The sequence below is a fragment of the Patagioenas fasciata genome, chromosome 5 (assembly GCF_037038585.1).
Source record: "Patagioenas fasciata isolate bPatFas1 chromosome 5, bPatFas1.hap1, whole genome shotgun sequence".
NCBI lineage: Eukaryota > Metazoa > Chordata > Aves > Columbiformes > Columbidae > Patagioenas > Patagioenas fasciata.
The window spans coordinates 433,428-452,679 of NC_092524.1; the positions used below are offsets into that span (position 1 = coordinate 433,428).

Sequence of the window (19,252 nt, forward strand, 5' to 3'; positions counted from 1 at the left end):
CCCGTATTTGCGGTGCTCACGCTCTCTGGGTGCGCTGTGGGGGGGTTGCCGGGTTTTGGGGTGCCCCCACCCCGGGTCGGGACCCCCACCGTTGCGGTCACGTCCCAGGGATCGCCCGCCACTGGCCAACGGGGGCCGCGCCACGGGGCCGCTGGGGCTGGGGTGGGGGTATCCCGCCGCTCTATGGTGCCAGGCGAGGCAGCGCGGCCGGTGAGCGGCCGCTCTAGCCCCCACCCTAACTCTATGGCGGGGCGGGTCGCCACCTCCGCTCTAGCCGTGGTCCTCCGAGCACTCTATGGTCCCTCCGCGTCGCGGCCGTGCGGTCCTCCCATGGCACCGCCCAGAGCGGCTCGTCTCTATGGCGGAAGTGGGGGCGAGTTCCGGCGGCGGCAGCAGCGGCGCGGGGGAGCTCCGCGCGAGGTTCGTGTTGCGCAGGCGGGAAAAGTGGCGGCGGTGGGGGGGGGGAGGGGAGCGGGACCGGGGGCTCGGGGTGGGGACTTGGGGGGCGGGTGGGCGGCTCGGGCTGCGGGGGCACCGGGAGGGGAAGGCCCGGGCTGGAGGGACCGGCGGCGGGGGGACACCGGCGGGGGGCAGGGGAGGCCCTGGGAGGCCCTGGGGCCGCGGCACGTTTGGGGAAGGAGGAGGGAGGGGCCGGGGGGTCTGGGTGCCCCCTGCGGGCGGGTTGGTGCCACTCTAGACGCTGCGTCCGGGGGGCGGGGGGGACAGGGGTTTGGTTCGTGAGGACATCAGGGGTTAGGGGCACAGGGGTTGGGGATAGGGGTTCAGGGGCACAGGGGTTTGGGGCCGGCCTGGCCGTGCTGACAGACGCTCCCCGGTGCAGGGCCAGGCGCCACCTTCCCCCGGAGCTGCTCCCCGTGCGCTCCCCCCCAGCTGCTGTGTTGGGTCTGGGACATGTGGGGCCGGGGGGGGCACTGAACCACTCGCTGTGCTCGGCCTCCCGCCCCTCCCAAAGCCCCGGTGCCTCCCCCCGCCGCCATGGCTGACACGCTGGAGTTCAACGAGATCTACCAGGAGGTGAAGGGCTCCATGGTGAGTGGGGACGGTCCCCAGGGACACCCAGCAGGTGGCTCGTGGCGATGAGTCCCGCTCTGCCAGCCACAACGCTGCAGGACACTTCCCCCCGCAGCCGGCGGCCCTCCTGCCCCCTTGGCTGGGCAGTAGGGGGGTCTCGCCGTGGCGCTGAGCGTTTCCGGGTCACCTTTCACCCTCTGGATTTTGGGAGATTGTCCCCAAAGCCACACAGACTCTGCTGTCTCAGCCCCCCCGGTTTGAGCGCTGAGAAGTGGTGAGGATGTAGGCTGGTGGGCAGTCGGGCAGGTGCCCTGTTTCTCCTGGGGGGTTGTGCAGCCGCCCGTTGCAGCGACGGTTCCCGTGCCGGGTGTCACTGGGCCGTGTCCCCTCGTGCCCCCTCTCCTGCAGAACGATGGGCGGCTGCGGCTGAGCCGCCAAGGCGTCATCTTCAAGAACAGCAAGACGGGGAAGGTGGACAACATCCAGGCCTCGGAGCTGGCCGAGGGCGTGTGGCGGCGCGTGGCGCTGGGCCATGGCCTCAAGCTGCTCACCAAGAACGGCCATGTCTACAAGTACGATGGATTCCGGGAGTCGGTGAGTCCCCCAGGCCACCTTGTCCCTGCTGGTGACTCGGCTGTCACTGCCCCATGCTTGTCCTGTGTCCAGCTGCACTCACTGGGACTGTCACAGCCCCGGCCCTGGTTTTTCTTGCCACTTCCCGTGTGCCGGGGGCTGTGTCCCGGTTACGGGCTCTGGGCAGTGGTTTCTAACGCCGTTCCCTCCTCTCACTGCGCCCAGGAGTTCGATAAGCTCTCGGATTTCTTCAAGGCGCATTATCGCCTGGAGCTGGCGGAGAAGGACCTGTGTGTGAAGGGCTGGAACTGGGGCACGGTGCGGTTCGGCGGTGAGTTGTGGTGACACCGTCACTGGGGACAAGGGATCCCGGTGCTGGGGGCTGCTCTGGCTGCTGGGACAGCTTCCCACCAGCGTGGCTGTTCCATTTCCTGCGGTGTCCCTGGGGACATCGGCCACCCAGGAGAGCAGGATTTACTTGTGGGCCCCAGATCCAGGGAGGGTTTTTTAGGCAGGGAATCTCAGCGTGAAACAGAGGTTGCTGTGGGAGCCGTGAGCGTCTGGCAGAGCTGCCGGTTCCCGAGGAGCCGGGGAGCGGGTGGACGCTGCTCCCTGGTCTGAGCCCTGGGGAACAGACGGTTTCCTCCTCCTTGTTTCTGCTCAGAGTTGGTCTCTGGAGCCGTGGCCAGCAGGAGAAATCCTGGAGATGTGGGAGGGGGCTCAGGAGTGCAGGGAGAGCAGAGGTGTTGCTGGGCTTCGGGAGAGCAGTGGGGCTGGGGGGACACCATGGCTCTGCACCACAGGGTGGACGTGTCCCCTCCACGTAGCGTGGTGGCTCTGGTCCTGCTGTGACCGGCCGTGTCCCCTCCTGCAGGGCAGCTCCTCTCCTTCGACATCGGGGAGCAGCCGGTGTTCGAGATCCCCCTCAGCAACGTCTCGCAGTGCACGACGGGCAAGAACGAGGTGACGCTGGAGTTCCACCAGAACGACGACGCCGAGGTCTCGCTCATGGAGGTCCGGTTCTACGTGCCACCCACCCAGGAGGACGGCGTGGACCCCGTGGAGGTGAGCGGGGCCGTGGGACCGGTGGGTTGGGCAGGGGGGCGGCAGGGAGCCCCTGCCCACCGTGACTCCCTTCCCTCGCAGGCCTTCGCCCAGAACGTCCTCTCCAAGGCGGACGTGATCCAGGCCACCGGAGACGCCATCTGCATCTTCCGGGAGCTGCAGTGCTTGACGCCGCGCGGGCGCTACGACATCCGCATCTACCCCACCTTCCTGCACCTGCACGGCAAGACCTTCGACTACAAGATCCCCTACACCACCGTGCTGCGCCTCTTCCTGCTCCCGCACAAGGACCAGCGGCAGATGTTCTTTGTGGTGAGGGGGACACGGGGCTGCCCTCCCCCAGGGAAGTCACACGTGTTGGGTTTGGGGTGTCTCAGGTCCTCACATGCTCTTCTATTTTCAGATTAGCCTGGACCCCCCGATAAAGCAGGGCCAGACGCGCTACCACTTCCTGATCCTGCTCTTCTCCAAGGACGAGGACATCTCGCTGACGCTCAACATGAATGAGTGAGTTCCTCTCCTGCCAGGCTGCGTCCCTGACCTGCTCCCCGGGGGGCTCAGGGGGCTGTGGGAGCCAGGCGGGAGGTGACAGCCCCTCCTGTTCTTGTTCTCACTGCTGCCTGCTCTCTGGCTGTGCAGGGAGGAGGTGGAGAAGCGCTTCGAGGGACGGCTCACCAAGAACATGTCAGGCTCCCTCTATGAGATGGTCAGCCGCGTGATGAAGGCTCTGGTGAACCGCAAGATCACGGTGCCTGGCAACTTCCAGGGGTAAGGAGGCTGCGGTGGGCAGCAGAGCAGGGGGTCCCTGCTGCGGGAAGGGATGTGGGGATGGGAGAGGCAAAGCTGGGTCCCCCGGGGCAGGAGGAGCTGCCTGGCTCAGCAGCTGAGGCTGTGGGGCCGGCGCTGGCCCCCGCGGTGTCCGACGCTGCGTGTTGTCGCAGGCACTCAGGAGCCCAGTGCATCACCTGCTCCTACAAGGCCAGCTCGGGGCTGCTGTACCCGCTGGAGCGCGGCTTCATCTACGTGCACAAGCCGCCCGTGCACATCCGCTTCGACGAGATCTCCTTTGTCAACTTCGCCCGCGGCACCACCACCACCCGCTCCTTTGACTTCGAGATCGAGACCAAGCAGGGCACGCAGTACACCTTCAGCAGCATTGAGAGGTGGGCGTGGGGCCCTGCGCTGGGGGGGGCTCCCCGATGGCTGCCCGGCCCTGACTGTCCCCCTGTCCCCAGGGAGGAGTACGGGAAGCTCTTTGACTTCGTCAATGCCAAGAAGCTGAACATCAAGAACCGCGGCCTCAAGGAGGTACCTGCTGCGCGGGGGCTTCCCCTGGAACCGCGGCTCTGCCGGCTGGGGGAGAGGGCTGGGGGCTGTCTGCTCTCCAGAATTTTGCCGCTTTTCCCTTTTTTTTCACCTCTCTTTTCTCTCCTTGCCCTTGTAGAGAAAAAAGGTCCGTGCGATATCCCTTCCTCTTTCTCCTCTTCCTCCTCCTGGTGCAGGTTTCCTCTGCATGGCTGTGGTGGCCCCTGACTAACCCCAGTAACCTCGGCATGGTGTGCGAGAGGGGCCTCCCCTAACTGGGTTAACTGCTCTGCCCCGCTCTCTGGAGCCCTGATGGGGACAAGGAGGGGACGTGGTGGCCATCCCGTCCCCCTGCCCTGCACGGGTGTCGTGGCCGTGCCCCCCAGCAGCGTGCCAGGGTGGCAGAGTCGGGGGTGCGCAGATGGGGGCGCAGGGAGCGGCTCTCACGCCGGCTCTCCCGCAGGGCATGAAGCAGAGCTATGATGAGTACGCCGACTCGGACGAGGACCAGCATGACGCCTACCTGGAGAGGATGAAGGAGGAGGGCAAGATCCGGGAGGAGAACGCCAACGACAGCAGTGACGGCTCCGGGGAAGAGACAGGTGAGGGCTGCTACCGGGGGGCTGTTTTGGGCTGGTTCTTGGATTTCCTGTACCCCCTCACCTGGCTGTGAGCTGACCCCACGCTCTCTCCTGCCAGACGAGTCCTTCAACCCTGGAGAGGAGGATGATGACGTGGCTGAAGAGTGAGTGGGGTTGGGCTGGGTGTGCCTGGGGGGCTTTTGGGAGGTGCAGTTAGGGGTGTTGCATGGGGCTGGGTGAGTGTTGGGGTCTCTCGTGGGGCTGGGTGAGCTGGAGAATGCACCAGGCACAGCCAGGGTTGCTTTGTAAGCCCTGGACTCAGGAATCTGGAGAAGCGGGTGCAGTTCTGGGCTGGATCTATCATAACAACATTACACAGCTCGAGTGCTGAGATGGGCGCTTGGGACCAGATGGCTCCGGGATGGGGCCGTGGCTGCGGGGCTGGAGGGGGGAGCAGCTGGAAGAGGGGGAGCAGCTCTGTGAATTCCCCAGCCGGGAGCGGGCGGGGGAGCCGCGGTGCCCGCTCCAACCCAAAGGGCCGTGGGCTGTGCTGGTGCAGCCGCGTTGGGCCCGGCAGCGGGAGCTGGGCCTCGGTGCGGCTGAGGCGTGTGGTGCTGTGAGCGCCTAAAACTTACAGGAAGTCAGCAAACGATGAGCTGTGTTCGTGGAAGGCAAATCCCCCGAGAGCTGTTAGGCACAAACACACCATCTCCGGCTCAGGAAGTCTCGGGGCTGGGGGCAGGGAGGGTTTGGGGCAGGTTGTGGTGCTGCTCAGCGCTGCTGCATCTCCCCTGCCTCCTGCTTTGTTTGGGGTGGGGGTCTTGAGCTGTTGCTGGAGCCCAGTGCCTCTGCGCAGGTTCGACAGCAACGCCTCAGCCAGCTCCTCCAGCGGGGACGGGGACAGCGACCGGGATGAGAAGAAGCCAGCCAAGAAGGCCAAGCTCGTCAAAGACCGCAAGCCCCGCAAGAAGCAGCCGGAGGTGAGAGGCTGCTGGGGCTCCGGTGGCAGTGACACCGGGGAGGTGCAGTCACAGCCCTGCGGCTCCTGCCACGTCCCCTCAGGTGCCACCACCTTGCTGTGCGCTGCCTGACCGGGGTGGGTGTCCCGACCCTGCTGCCCCCAGAGGCCGAGTCGCGGTGGGCTCTGTCCAAAGGGCGCGTTGTCCCTGTGCAGAGCCAGCCCCTTTGGGTGCTGGGGGACTCGTCCCCAGCAACCTGCCCGTTCAGCTCCTGGAGTGGCTGGAATGGGTGGGGGGCACGCTGAGCCCCAGCTCTGGGGGGCTGCAGCCAGCACTGCTTCTTGGTTCCCGCCCTGTTCTCTCCGCTCCAGAGCAAGAAGGGGAAGGACCCCAACGCGCCCAAGCGGCCCATGTCTGCGTACATGCTGTGGCTCAACGCCAGCCGCGAGAGGATCAAGTCAGACCACCCCGGCATCAGCATCACCGACCTGTCCAAGAAGGCGGGGGAGCTCTGGAAAGCCATGTCCAAGGAGAAGAAGGAGGTGAGAGAGGGGGTGGCGGGGTCCCTGCGCTGCAGGGGGAGCAGAGCCTGGTCTGGAGGCACTGGACTGGGCTGCAGGGTGGATGGGAAGGCGGGAAGGTCCCGCTCACTCTGCTCTGGCTGCAGGAGTGGGACCGCAAGGCGGAGGACGCCCGGCGGGACTACGAGAAGGCCATGAAGGAGTACAGCGCGGGCAGCAGGGCCGAGAGCTCCCGGTGAGCGCGCTGGGCGGCGGGGCAGGGGCTGGCCGAAAATCGGGGGTTCCCCAGCCGCGGCGCTGCCTGGGCCCCTGCAGCGTGCGGGTGAAGGGTGTCCTGGCTCTGCGGGGCCAGCCCCAGGGTGATGTGTGTCCTTTCCATCCAACACACGCAGGGAGAGGTTGAAAAAGAAGAAGAAGAAGCAGGAGAAGCAGCCGAAGGGGAAGGCGGAGAGGAAAGGGGCCGCCAAGTCCTCGTCCTCCAGCAAGTCCCCCGCCAGGAGCACCAACGAGAGCTTCAAGAGCAAGGAGTTCGTGTCCAGCGACGAGAGCTCCTCGGCAGAGAGCAAGAAGGAGGTGGGGCCTGGCGGGCTGGCGGTCCCGGCCCATCCCGGGGGCTCTGCCATGCGCCCTCCCCCTGCTGTCCCTGTGGGGACGGTCTGCTGGTACCTCTGGGTGTGGGTGGCTGGTCTGCGTCCTACCCGTCACCACTGTCCCCCCGTGTCTGCTGTGGGGCGTGGGTGCATGGGAGCTGCCCCCTGACCTCGTGCCCTGCCCCCCCGACCTCGTGCCCTGCCCCCCTGACCTCGTTCCCTCCCGCAGGACTCGGAGGAGGAGGGGGCGGCCAGCGCGCCCCCCAGCTCGGAGGACTCGGCGTCTGGCTCGGATTAGCCCGTCCCCGTCCCAGGCTGGTTCCGGCCGGGGAGGGACCAGACGGTCCCCGCGGGACCCCAGCGTTCGGGGTGGGGTGGGGGCCCCGGTGCCTGTGGGGTGAGAGGCCGGGGGGGCCTCGCTCCCGCCTCAGCCCTCTTTCGCATCAATTTATTTTTTTTAAATACTCGGGTTTCTTTCCTTTTTTCCTTCCTTGTTTGTTATTTTCTTTATTTTTGTATTTTGCATCCGTTCACGTGGCAACTCGAATTGAATAAAAGCTCCCCCGCGAGGGTGTGAGTGGGTGTGGGGCCGGCTCCCCCCTCCCTCCCTCCCTCCCTCCCTCCCCACCCCAGCAGTGCCTGCGCCCCCCGTCCATTACCGGCCCCAGCTCCCCCTGTCCATTACCGGCTCCCCCTCCCGCCGAGGCGCCGCCGGCTCCTAATGGCGGCCCCGGGTCGATGCTGATGCGATCGGGGTTTTCTTGCCTCCCGGGGGGAGCGGGCGGGTCTGGTCAGCGGCGCTTCCCGGCCGGGTGCGGGACCGGCCCCGCGGGACGGGGCGAGGCCGCGGTGCCGCCCGGTTACCGGCATTGCCGGGGCTGGAGGGTCCCGGGGGCCGCAGCGGGGTGTGGGGTCCCGGGCTCTGCCGTGGGGCGGGCAGGACCCCGTTGCACCGGCGGGTCCCCCCGTCCTGGCGGCGGTGCACCGCCAGCACCCCAAGACGCGGGCCGTGGTGGGAGACTCTCTAGCGCCCTCTCGATGGTAAACACAACGGTGGCGAGGCGAAGCACGGCGCCTCTCTAGCCCCTCCTCTCCGTGGTCCGCTCGGCCACGCGGCGCCGGGACCGCCGCTCTCTCTGGTTGGTGGAGGGTGGGGCAGAGTGGGCGTGGCCAGCGGTGGGGCGGGCGCGCTCATGAATATGCAGCAGCAGCGGCGGTGGCGGCAGCGGGTGAGCGGGGGTCGCTGCGCCGGGCCGGGCCTGCGGGGAACCGGGGTCTCCCCGGGCGCTTTGTGTCCGCCGGGGCCGAAGATGGCGGTCTCGCGGCTCCGGCACCGGAGGGTACGCTGGGCCCGTACCTCCCTCTTTCCCCAAAAGCGAGTGGGGGGCTCCGTTGCCACGGTGACGGGCCTGGGCCCGCTGGCTGTGGCCTACCCAGCTACTCGACTGGGGGCTTCGTTGCCGCGGCAACGGGAGTAGGCCCCGCCGGAGGAGGACGTGGGCGGGGGGGGACGGGATGGACCCGCGTCCCGGGGCCTCGTCACCGTCCCGGGGCTGCCAAGGGGTTGGGAAACGGGCCCGATGGCTTCCAGATGTGGGCTGGGGCGGCCGTGACGCCGGTTTCCCGTGGGGGGAGGAGGGGGCTCCAGGGGTGGGTGGACCCCGGCGGGGCAGGAGGGAGCGAGGCGGGGAGAGGAGGAGAGGGCAGGGCCGGGAGGAGGCACCGAGCGGGTTTTTCCTGTCCCCGCAGCCCCGGTGAGTCACGGGAGCGGCGGCAGCGTGAGACCTGCGGGGACGAAATCCCCTCCCCGCCTGCCCTGCGCCCCCACCCGTGTCCCCGGTCCCCCCGCCATGCGGCTGCCGTGGGGAAGGTGAGCGGGGCAGCGTGGAGTCCGTGCGGGGGGGTCCGGCCCCTCTGGGCTACCGGGGCTGCACCCCCGCGGGACTCCGGGCGGTCCCGGGGGCTGGCACGGGTGAACGGGGACTGGGGCGAACTGGGCGCCGGCCTGGGGTTTGTGGGGTTGGCTCAGGTCGGTGGGGCTGACGTGTGCATGTTGGGGTGCGCGGACAGGCCAGCGCAGGACTGGGACAGGTAAACGGGGAACTGCACAGTGTTTGGGGGTTTGCAGTGCGCGGGAGCCCACTCGGGGTGCACATGGTGACCACGTGTACAGGGGGCTCAGGCGGGGGGCTGGAGTGCTGTTTGAGGTGTGTGTGCTGTGCCCGGTTGGCACACGCGAGCCGGGCCGGTGTACAAAGGGTGGTGCTGGCAGTGCGATAGTGGTTTGGCATGCTGGCCGGCTGCTGGCACAGGTGGACACGCGGGTTTGGCGCAGCGCTGGGGGTTGGTCTCACGGTGCAGCGTGGCTGCCTGCCGCTTGGTCCCACCGGGGCCGGGACGAAGGAACGCTCTCCAAAACGCTTCTCCCTTCTTCCTCTCTCCCCAGGGGCTGACCCTGTGCCGCATCCGCTGAGCCCCGGATTCGCCATGGCCTCCCAGCCGCAGCCCCTGCCCCCCGCCTTGCCCTGCACCTCCCCCACAGCGGCCGGGGGGGCTGGGCTGGCAGCCAGCAGCCCCGAGAAAGGTCTGTGCCCCTGGTGGGGCAGGAATCAGGGGCGGGGGTGCTGGTGTGGTCTGTGCTGGGAAACCCGCCGGGGACACCAGGCCAGTGCCCAAGGTCTGTCCTGGGCCCAGTGCGTCCCACTGGCCTTCCCCAGGGGGCCTGGTGGCGCTCGCCAACGCGCATCTCTCCTCTCCTTGCTTCTCCTGCAGGCACCGCTCGCCCCAAGCCGCCGGTGCGGCCCAAGCCCCGGGTGCTGCCCAAGCCGGCCGTGCCCGCCAAGCCCTCCCTGCCGCAGCCCCCGCCGGGCCCGCGGCACCCACGCCCGGAGCTGCCATCGGCCGAGAAGCTGAACCGCCTGGCGGGGCCACAGCCCTACAGCGCGGGCGGCGCGGGGGGGCCCGTCCGGCGCCCCTCCTTCACCATCAAGTCACCTGAGACCTCCAACGGGAAGGGGCTCCCGTCCCCTTCTGCTGCAGCTGCTGAGGACTCGGGTTCGATCCCTGGCGAGGAGGTGCCCCCCGCCCTACTGACCCCTCCTCGCAAAAGCCCGTCTCCTTTCAAGGTGACGCCGGTGCCGGTGGCGACCAAACCGGAGCGATTCCCTGGCACCACGGTGGAGGAGATCCTGGCCAAGATGGACAGCAGGGAGGGCCCGGGCAGCCCAGACCGAGCCCGGCTCTCGCCCTTTTGCCCCGATCCCTCCCCTCGCTTCGGCTCCAAGACCTTCTCTGCCTTCCGGAGACGCCCCAGCGGGGCGGCAGATGGAGCCCCCCCAGCCGAACCCCACCAGACACCCCAACCCGTGGCGGGTGAGCTGGGGAAGGAGCATGACGGACACCGGGTTGCTGAGACGAGGTGAGAGGCTGGGACCGATCCAGGGGGCCAGAGGCTGCGGGGACGGGGGCCGTTGCTTGGAGCCCTCCTGGGCGCGGGAGTAACGGCGCTGAGGCCAGGCTGCTGGTGTTCCTAGCCGAGCCGGCAGCGCCCGGAGCTGCTGCTGTGGGAAGGCCAGGGCAGCCGCAGCAGCGGCGGTTTGCTCAGACTGCAGGAACGGGCTGTCCCGGCTGAGAAGCTGCTCCACCGGCAGCCCCGGGGCTGGGAAACGAGCCAGCGGCTTTCCTGCTGCCCAGCCGGGCGCCCCGGGGCCAGGAACAACAGGGAGGGGGTCGCTCCCCTGGGAAATGCTCCCTCTTTCCCACTCTGGCTGTTCGTTCCTGCCGGCCGTGCCGAGGCGGGGGGAGCCCAGGACCCGTGGACTCCTGGCTGCGGGACATCCTGGGTGAGCGCCAGCGCTTGGCTGCGCTTTGGGAGCCGGGCACCTCCGGGACAGCGGGACGGGGCTATTTTAAACCCGAGTGTGAGAAACTTGTTCTCCGAAGGACTGAAAGCTTTCCGGAAGACAGATCGCGGCTGATTTGCCACCCTCCCCTCCACAACCAAAGCCTCACAGATGGTTTGGTGCCGGTTTGGGTATGGCACAGTGCGGCTGAGGGGGCCTCTTGTGGTTCCCCCAACCCCATCCTGCGGGCAGAGCAGGCGGTTTGGGGCCGGGAGGTGCCTGGGCGGGTGGTGGGAGAGCAGAGGCGTGTCAGGGGAATTCATCCGATGTCCCCGTTTTGCTCCAGCAGCAGCTCCCCGCCTGCCGGCCCGAGCTGTGCCGGGGACCCCCGCGGATGCCAGAGGCCGCCGTCCCCCGCTGACGTGAGTTCTCGCCTCGCCCTCCCGCGCCGCGGCGGCTCCGCTCCTGGGCTCTCTCCTTCGGGGCTCTCCTGTCTCCTCCGGGGCTCCCTCTCTGCGGGGTGCGTGTCTCTCCTTTCTCCTTGGAGTGCTGGGCGCGGGGCCAGGCTTTTGGGGGGGCGCTGTGCCCCGGCTGCTGAGGGCTTTCGGGGGGGGGGTGTGCGCCCCCGCTGCTGAGGCGTGGGCAGGGAGCAGCTGTGAGTCACCGCTGGTGACCCGGCAGGTATGCAGCAGGGCAGGCCCTTCCGGGCTCCCCGCCAACCCCTGCCCGCTCCTGGTGCTCGGGGTGGTGACCGGGATGTTGGGCTATGGTGACACCAGGGCTGTGGTCACCCTGGGTCACCCTGGCGAGGGGACAGACCCCGAGGGCACTGGCAGGGGGTGCCCAGCCCCACGGTGGGTGGGAGTCTGGGCCAGGGGTGTTTGTACTCCCTCCTGCTGTGGCTCTGCCTCCCCACCTGGCTCCGTGCTGCCGCAGGGTGGGCATTCGGGGGGCGGCAGCAGGGACCCAGGTCACACGGGAGCGGCCCTGCGCTGCCGGGTCACTGGGGCACCTCCTGCTCGGGTCTGGGGAGGGGGTGCTGGCAGGAGGGACCCTCGCTGGAGACAGGGGCTGCGATTTGGAAGGGCTGTGATTTGGGGGTGGGTGACTCCTGGGCAGTTCCTCTTGAGTGATGTGACCCTCTGGCTCTTTCCACAGCTCTCCTTTCTGCAGCCGAGTGCCCTCGGAGCCCCCGGCTCCCCAAGACACCCCACCAGCCCAGCCCCGGGGGCCCCTTTCCAGCCCACCCAGCCCCCCATCTCGACTCCCGGCTCTCCTGATGCTCCCGCTGAGCTCCCAGCCCCTGGCTCCCCCACACCAGCCCCCAGCTCCCCCGAATCCCCTGCTCAACCTCCAGCCGAGGTCCCGGCCACCCCCAGCCAGGCCCCGGGCGCTCCCTGCTCCACAGCCGAACCCCGGCCTGGTGCCTCCCGCTCCCCTGGCTCCCCCCACACTCCTGGAGAGGGATCCCCTGATACTGGCAGCCCCCCCACCACTCCCGAGCTGCCCCCCAGAGTCACCTGCCCCCCTGGCTCTCCCGAGTCAGCTGCTGAGCGCTGGGGCCCCCCCAGCCCAGCCCATGAACCCCCTGTTAAAGTCTCCTGTCCCCCAGGCTCCCCGGAGGGACCTGATGACTCCTCAGCATCCCCCCAGTCCCCCAAGGGTCCTGATTCCAGCCCCCCTCCCCCTTCCAGGGACTCAGGGCTCCGACGATGCTCAGAGGGGCTGTTGCAGCCCCTGCCGGTGGGGCAGGGCCTGGGGGAGCTGGGGGGCTCGCTGAGCACCCTGCCCCATCCTGGGGACCCCCCGCCAGAGCTGTCCCTGGGTGGCTGGAACCTGTCCCAGTCCTTTGAGTGGACATTCCCCGGGCAGGGGGCACAGCGGCTAGTGTCACCCCCCTGCTCCCCCATCCGGGAGACCCCTGACTTGGGGCTGTCCATAGAGTGTGAGTTGGATGGGGGGGACCCAGCCCCCCGCCCCTCGTGCTCCCGGGGGAACAGCGGGTCTGAGGAGCCTTGCCCCACCATGGCCAGCAGCTGGGCAGCGGAGGGGGCTCCGTGCCCAGGGGGCCCCGTGGCCCAACGAGAGGCTGAGGGCTCGGCGGAGGAGGAGGAAGGGGAGGCAGAGCAGGATGCCACCGTTCCCTGCTCCCCGCTCTGCGTGACGGAACCTGGCCAGGACCCCGCCGAGCCCGAGCCCCCTGCCCAGCCCAACTGCCCCATTATGGCTGCTCCAATGGATCCAGCCCCGACAGATCCACCCCCCACAGCCGAGCTGGCCTGGGCACCAGTGGGTGACCGCCCCGGGAGCCTGCAGGGCCCCGGCGGGCCAGGCCGGGCCGAAGGACCCTCGAAGGGCGCTGACCCCCATGCCGACCCAGGCTGGCTGACGGAGCTGTTAGCATCGCCCAGGGCCCACAGGACGGGGCTCGGCTCTCCGAACGCCGAGGGGCTGGAGGTAAGGGGGTGCGTGGGGCTGGGCGGCTCCAGAGCGGCAGGGTTTGGTGCTGGGCCGCGGTGCGGGTGTCGGTGTGGCACTGTGCTCCTTGGTACGCACTGGGTGTGTGTAGGGCGGTGGGACGGGTGGCAGGGAGGTGGGTGAATCTTGCCGGGCTGGGGGAGGTGGGCGGATTGTGCCGCGCCGGCAGGGAGAGCTGCGGCCACGTGGGGGCCCGCTGGGGAGCCGCGACCGGCACATCGGGGACAGCAGCCACTCTCTGGTGCTGTCGACCAACCTGAAGCTGTAGGATGTGCTGGGGGGCTTTGCAGGCGCATGAGCCAGGAGTATGATCCCCTTTAATCCTCTCTCCCCCCAGGACCAGCTCAGCTGGTCACCGAAGGGCCTGTGCGGTGACTTCGGTGCTGGCAGCCCTCACCACGGCACCTTCAGCTGGAGCTGTGAGGCTGTGGCCAGGGAGAGAGACTGGCCTGGTGAGACCGAACGGGACCGGGACCCTGAGACCAAACCAGACTGGGGCAGTGCCCACAGCGCTGGGGACGGGGATCGGCAGGACAGGCCCTTCGGCTCCACCTGCAGGGACTGGGGCAGCGCTTACCAAGGGACGGAGCTGACGGGGGAAACGAGCCTGGGCTGCAGCGACTGGCCCGAGTCCCGCGGCACAGGGGAGAGCTGCCGGCAGGACCAGGACTTCGGTGCCGGCAAACCGCAGTGGGGCAGCGGGGAGGAGAGCGGCTCTGGGAGAGCTGACTGGAGCAGTGGCTGCGGCCTGGGACACGGCCTGGGACACGGGCAGCAGCGGGACAGGGAGCCCGGCTCCCGGCAGCACAGCTGGGCTGGTATGTACGGCTCTGGGCACCCGGAGAGGCGGGATGGGGACATCACATCCGCCTGGGCTGGTGAATACAGCGCTGGCAATGTGGAGATGAAGGACAGGGATCTTAGCCTGGGCTGGACCAGGGAATACAGCAGCAGGGATCCCGAAACCAAGGATGAGGATTTGACACTGGGCTGGGCTGGCAGATCCAGCACTGGGGACACCGGGACCCCAGAGAAGGAGTTCAGCCCCAGCCGAGTGGCTTGGGACAGCGAGTACAGTGCCCAGGACATGGAGAGCCAGGACCGGGAGTTCAGCCCCAGCCGACCAGCGTGGACTGGTGACACCAGCACCAGGGACATGGAGAGCCAGGACCGGGAGTTCAGCCCCAGCCGACCAGTGTGGACTGGTGACACCAGCACCAGGGACATGGAGAGCCAGGACCAGGAGTTCAGCCCCAGCCGACCAGCATGGACTGGTGACACCAGCACCAGGGACATGGAGAGCCAGGACCGGGAGTTCAGCCCCAGCCGACCAGCGTGGACTGGTGACACCAGCACCAGGGACATGGAGAGCCAGGACCAGGAGTTCAGCCCCAGCCGACCAGCGTGGACTGGTGACACCAGCACTAGGGACATGGAGAGCCAGGACAGAGAGTTCAGCCCCAGCCGACCAGCGTGGACTGGTGACACCAGCACCAGGGACATGGAGAGCCAGGACAGAGAGTTCAGCCCCAGCCGACCAGCGTGGACTGGTGACACCAGCACCAGGGACATGGAGAGCCAGGACAGAGAGTTCAGCCCCAGCCGACCAGCGTGGACTGGTGACACCAGCACCAGGGACATGGAGAGCCAGGACAGAGAGTTCAGCCCCAGCCGACCAGCGTGGACTGGTGACACCAGCACCAGGGACATGGAGAGCCAGGACAGAGAGTTCAGCCCCAGCCGACCAGCATGGACTGGTGACACCAGCACCAGGGACATGGAGAGCCAGGACAGAGAGTTCAGCCCCAGCCGACCAGCGTGGACTGGTGACACCAGCACCAGGGACATGGAGAGCCAGGACCGGGAGTTCAGCCCCAGCCGACCAGTGTGGACTGGTGACACCAGCACCAGGGACATGGAGAGCCAGGACAGAGAGTTCAGCCCCAGCCAGCCGCCCTGGGATGATGAGTACCGCACCAGGGACGTGGAGATGCAGGACGAAGAGTTCAGCTCCAGCAGAGTGGCCTGGGCCAGCGAGGGCGGCAGCAGAGAGGTGGAGAGCAGGGACAGTGGGTGCAAACCCGGCAGACCCACCTGGGATAGCGGATACAGCACCGGGGACGTGGGGAGCCAGGGCAGAGAGTTCAGCCCCAGCCAAGCAGCCCGGGTCAGCGAGCACGGCTCTGCGAACACTGCAAAGGAAGGAGAGTTTAGTCACGAGCGGCTGAGCTGGGCTGGTGAGCGCAGCCTTGGCCAAACAGAGCTGGTCAGTGCCTTTGGCGTTGGGAAGGACGATGCATCTGGGTGCCACGGCCCTGAAGCACCAGAGCCCGGCTGGGGCAGCACCGGTTGGCAGGAGTGCGATGTCACCGGCAGCAGGGACTGGGCTGGAGAGCTTGGAGGGGCTGAGCGCCACAACCAGTTTGGTGTCATTGGCACAGAGCGGGTGCCAGAGCCCTACAGTGCCAGAGCGCCATCAGATGGCTCTGTGTCCTGGACTGGGGGGCTGGGGGAGCCCCTGGGAGCCTGGCACAGGGCTCTCGACTTTGGCAGCTCTGGCGCTGGTGGTGCCGGCGCAGTGGGACTGGGCCAGCCGACCTGGGGCACGGGGCTGGGCAGTCTGGCTGTGCCAAACACCCCGACTGCACCAAACACCCTGCCTGCGCCAAGCGCCCTGCCCACACCGGGCAGCGCGGGGCTGGAGGAGCCGGGCTGGAGCGGGGGGTGCGACACCGAGGCCACGCGCCAGGAGTGGGCCAGCGCATTCGGAGCCCGCTGTGCCGCACGGAGCCGGGACTTCAGCGCCGCGGAGCAGAGCCTGGGAGGGGACGCCAGCTCCACAGACGGGTAAGGAGGGCGGTGGCGGTGGCATTGCGGCCCTGGCAGGGAACCGTCGCCCTTGGGTGTCCGTGGTGGGGCCTCGCAACGCCGTGGCCTCGTGTCCTGCCAGGCCTCGGTCGCTGCTGGGGCTCCCCTTTCCCAGCCCCACAGCTGGAACTGTTCGAGGGATGGCGTTTCAGCTTGTGCTGGCAGGACCAGCCCTGGTCCAGAGCAGGATGGTGCCTCCAGGGCTTCTCGTGCTAGTCTCCCTCTGAAGGGGGAACCATGTATGCAGTTTGGGGGTGCTGGTCTTCCCTTGGTCCCCCAAAAGCCGCAGAATTGCTCCTGTGCCCTTATCATTTCCCCAGGATGTGGGAACCCTGATTTCAGCCTAATTTACAGAGCTGGGGATTGCCAAAATCGGGGCAGGGGAAGCGCTGTGTTGGCTGGAGCTGGAAGAACTCTGGCTCCCGTCTTGTCTCCCCGAACAGGACCCTCCATCTCTCGGCCCCCAGCCCGCCGGTGGGTGACACTCTGGCTGTCCCCCACATTGAGGAGTGTCCGCGCAGCGAGCCACCCAGCCCCACCGAGGAGGAACAGGACGTCCCCGCACCAGCCGATCCTCCGCACAGCCCCTCGCTGAGGGCTGCCGGGGGAAGCCTGCCCGACAGCGAGAGCGAGGGTTCCCCCGCAGAGCACCCGGATGGGGGCAGCCCCCCGAGCGGGCAGGGGGAGCAGCCCTGCCCCGCGGGACCCCTGGACTGCGCCGGGCAGGACTTCTCTTTCCTGGAGGTGAGCAGGGAGGGGGGGCATCCAGCCCCCGACGTGGCCCCGGGGCAGCCAGCTGCCGGAGACTCCTCTGGGGACGGGGGTGTCACGCTGGCCCTCCCCGGAGGAGCAGCCTGTGGATTCGGGGACCCCGGTGCTGCTGTGGGGTCTGTGGGCGCGCTGGCTGGGGATGTTGTGGGGCTCCCAGTGCTGGCTGTGGCCTGTCCTGGGGCTCCCGGTGCTGCCCGTGACGGTCCCGGTCCCGCAGGACACGGCGGTGCTGGACAGCAGCGTGTACCGCAGCAAGGCCAGCCTGGGCCGCAAGCGCCCGCACCGCGCGCCCGCCCTGCGCCCCGCCGCCGCCGCCGAGGGGGACGGCTGGATCTTCCGCGACTCCACCGGTGAGAGCCGGGCTGGCAGCAGCGCAGGGGCTGCGGGGGGTGTCTGTCCTCGGCAGCGGCTCTGACGGTGGCACTGTCCCCGTGTCCTCCCGCAGAGCCCCGTGCAGCCCGGCCGGACGCGTCCTCCGACGAGGAGGCGGTGGAAGAGCCCCGGAGCCGGCGGGTGCGCGCGTCCCCGCTGGGCAGGGGGGTGAAGGTGCCGCTGTTCCCCAGCCTCAGCGCCTCCGCGCTCAAGGTGGGACCCGCGGTGCTGGGGGCACCTCCTGGCCAGGCGAGGGGGCGGTTTAAGCAGGGGGGTGGGAACTGAGGAGGGTTGGGGGGTGCTGGCTGAGGCAGGGGAGGGGACGTGGCCCGTGTGCCATCCTGACTGTGCTCCCTGTGCCCAGGCCAAGCTGAGGGGCCGCAATCGCTCGGCCGAGGAGGGGGCTGTGCCAGGGGACGGCAAGGCCACCCCCCCCAGGGACCCCCACGTCCAGCGCTCCAAGTCCTGCAAGATCCCTGGCCTGAGTGGGAAGCCCCTGGCGCTGCCCCCCAAGCCAGACAAGTCCTCAGGGTGAGTGGGGGACACGGGACCCCCGGGGGACCTTGGGGAGGGGCTGGGGGCTTGTCACTGTCCCATGCCCCATGGAACGAGCCCTGAGGGGGGTTCCAGAAACGGGGGGCTCTGGGGTGCGTCAGAGGTGCAGAGGGACAGTGAGGGGTGAGGGGGTCTCTGGGCTGGTCCCCCTGGTGTTCGCAGGCGCTGGGCTGGGCCCTCCCACCGGAGCTGGGCGTGGGGGGAGGCTTTCCTGGGCCCGGCTTTCCCAGGCCCGGTTGCCTGGAGAGCAGGGCTGCTCCACCCTAAACAGACCTTGGGACTGAGCCCTTAAAGCTGCAGCGGCAGCTGCCAGTCCCTGCCCTCCCTGCCTCCCCCGCCCCGGCAGCCCGGACCCTCGGCCCTGCCCCAGGGTTCTGCGGGGTCTGGGGGCTTTGGGGGGGCTGACACGGTGCCAACCCCTCCCAGGTCCGACGCCTCCCCGCCCCACTGGCTGCAGGCGCTGAAGCTGAAGAAGAAGAAACCTTGAGCGGGGTGAGTGGGGCTGGACCTGGGGGGAGGTGGGGCTGGACCTGGGGGGACATGGGACCTCACCCCCTCTGCTGTGTCTCTTCCAGGCTCGCTGTCCTGCCTGCGCGTCCCCAGGGCCGCCTGCCGCTGTCACCAGGACCAGGCCTGTCTCCTGCCCGAGGCGGGACACACACACACACACACCTATGCACTTTGTACGATGCTCGCAGGGTCCCCGTCCCCCAACACTTCCCCCCCTCCTCAGCCCGTGGCCCCCCCAGCACTCCCCTGCCCCTCAGTCCCCGTGTCCCCAGGGGCTGGGGGTGGGCGGTGACCCCCGCGCTCCTTCCCCCCATCTTGTGTCACATTCAAAGAGCAACAGGTCAGGATTTTGGTGCCACTTTGACAGGACAATAAAACTTGGTTGGTTGGTTTGTGGTGGCCCTGGCTCTTCTTCCAGCCCCCTGGCTGTCCCCGGGGTGGGGTGTCCCCATGGGCTGGGGACAGCCACCAGGAGGAGCTCTCTGCCCGGAGGAGCAGGGACGGTCCCAGCTGTCCCCAGACCACGGGGCGCTGAGCCCCACTCTCCTCCCAAAGCAGGGGGGGTGCCCTGAGCCCCCCAGCGGTGACTGTAGCTGCGGCACAACTGCAGGCTGGCCGTGGGGGGACACCCGTGTCCCCACAGCTGGGACACAGAGGAGGAGGGGGACGTGGGTGACTCCAGTAGCCCCAGGAAACCACCGAATCCCAGCCCATGGCCCAGCCAAGCGCTGCCCGTCCCATCCCGGTGGTGCGGGTAAGGTGTTGGTTGTCAGCCCCCGCGGGTACCGCCCCCTCCCACCGCCTGCGGGTTCACCAGCCTGGAGCCGGGGGCCACAGCGGCACCCCGGGGGACGATGGGGGCTGTGCGGAGCTGAGCTGTCCCCGCTGTGGGGACACGGGTGACTGGGCAGTGCCGGGGGCTGTTTGGCGTCACCGCGCGGGGCTGGCGGGGGTTGCCCGCGCTGCCCACGGCTGACAGAAATAACCGCGGGCGTTATTAATAGCGGCGGAACAGCTCCCGTGCAGCCGCTCCCGGCGACGCCGAGGGGCTCATTAGCATTCCCTTTATTTCGCTGTTCTGTTCCGTTTCTCAGCTAACACGGTTAAGTCACGTCTTAGGCTGGGTCTGTGTGGGGGTCCGTGCCTTCTTCAAGCAACTTTGCATTTTAACTGAAGTCAGCAGCCCTCACAGTTGTGTCAACTTTTCGCAGCTTTTATTTGAACCTCGAA

The 19,252-nt window shown here is 68.5% G+C and overlaps 2 protein-coding genes across 8 annotated transcripts; both read left to right on the forward strand.

Moving 5' to 3' along the window:
- Positions 1–312: 312 nt before the first annotated feature.
- SSRP1 (structure specific recognition protein 1) lies at positions 313–7,195 on the forward strand. Of its 2 annotated transcripts, none has more exons than XM_065838390.2 (17): positions 313–420; positions 842–1,050; positions 1,441–1,626; positions 1,831–1,936; positions 2,480–2,670; positions 2,752–2,982; positions 3,074–3,177; positions 3,310–3,438; positions 3,612–3,833; positions 3,906–3,978; positions 4,439–4,577; positions 4,675–4,720; positions 5,413–5,536; positions 5,887–6,057; positions 6,183–6,271; positions 6,429–6,609; positions 6,856–7,195. In XM_065838390.2, the coding sequence occupies exons 2-17, from the start codon at positions 997–999 to the stop codon at positions 6,922–6,924; spliced, it is 2,115 nt and encodes a 704-aa protein (XP_065694462.1). In that variant the 5' UTR covers positions 313–420; positions 842–996; the 3' UTR covers positions 6,925–7,195. The 2 variants fall into 2 exon arrangements, with proteins under 2 accessions (XP_065694462.1, XP_071664755.1); XM_071808654.1 differs by lacking the exon at positions 313–420 and adding an exon at positions 431–453.
- Positions 7,196–7,833: 638 nt separating this feature from the next.
- On the forward strand, positions 7,834–18,414 carry TNKS1BP1 (tankyrase 1 binding protein 1). 6 transcript variants are annotated; one of them, XM_065840223.2, is made up of 13 exons: positions 7,835–7,966; positions 8,376–8,496; positions 9,073–9,210; positions 9,399–10,044; positions 10,815–10,890; positions 11,627–12,925; positions 13,284–15,793; positions 16,258–16,558; positions 16,803–16,935; positions 17,031–17,170; positions 17,322–17,488; positions 17,939–18,004; positions 18,088–18,414. In XM_065840223.2, exons 3-12 carry the CDS (start codon positions 9,114–9,116, stop codon positions 17,997–17,999), a joined length of 5,430 nt encoding a protein of 1,809 aa, XP_065696295.1. In that variant the 5' UTR covers positions 7,835–7,966; positions 8,376–8,496; positions 9,073–9,113; the 3' UTR covers positions 18,000–18,004; positions 18,088–18,414. The 6 variants fall into 6 exon arrangements, with proteins under 6 accessions (XP_071664753.1, XP_065696295.1, XP_065696297.1 ...); XM_065840225.2 differs by having other exon boundaries at positions 10,818–10,890; XM_065840224.2 differs by having other exon boundaries at positions 7,840–7,855.
- Positions 18,415–19,252: the final 838 nt, after the last annotated feature.

Coding starts and splice junctions, on each gene's coding strand:
- SSRP1 (XM_065838390.2), top strand. CDS start 997: ATGGCTGACACGCTGGAGTTCAACGAGATCTACCAGGAGGTGAAGGGC. Junction 1,627..1,830: donor ACGATGGATTCCGGGAGTCG/GTGAGTCCCCCA, acceptor CACTGCGCCCAG/GAGTTCGATAAGCTCTCGGA. Junction 1,937..2,479: donor GGGCACGGTGCGGTTCGGCG/GTGAGTTGTGGT, acceptor CCCCTCCTGCAG/GGCAGCTCCTCTCCTTCGAC.
- TNKS1BP1 (XM_071808652.1), top strand. CDS start 9,114: ATGGCCTCCCAGCCGCAGCCCCTGCCCCCCGCCTTGCCCTGCACCTCC. Junction 9,211..9,398: donor AGCCAGCAGCCCCGAGAAAG/GTCTGTGCCCCT, acceptor CTTCTCCTGCAG/GCACCGCTCGCCCCAAGCCG. Junction 10,891..11,626: donor GGCCGCCGTCCCCCGCTGAC/GTGAGTTCTCGC, acceptor CTCTTTCCACAG/CTCTCCTTTCTGCAGCCGAG.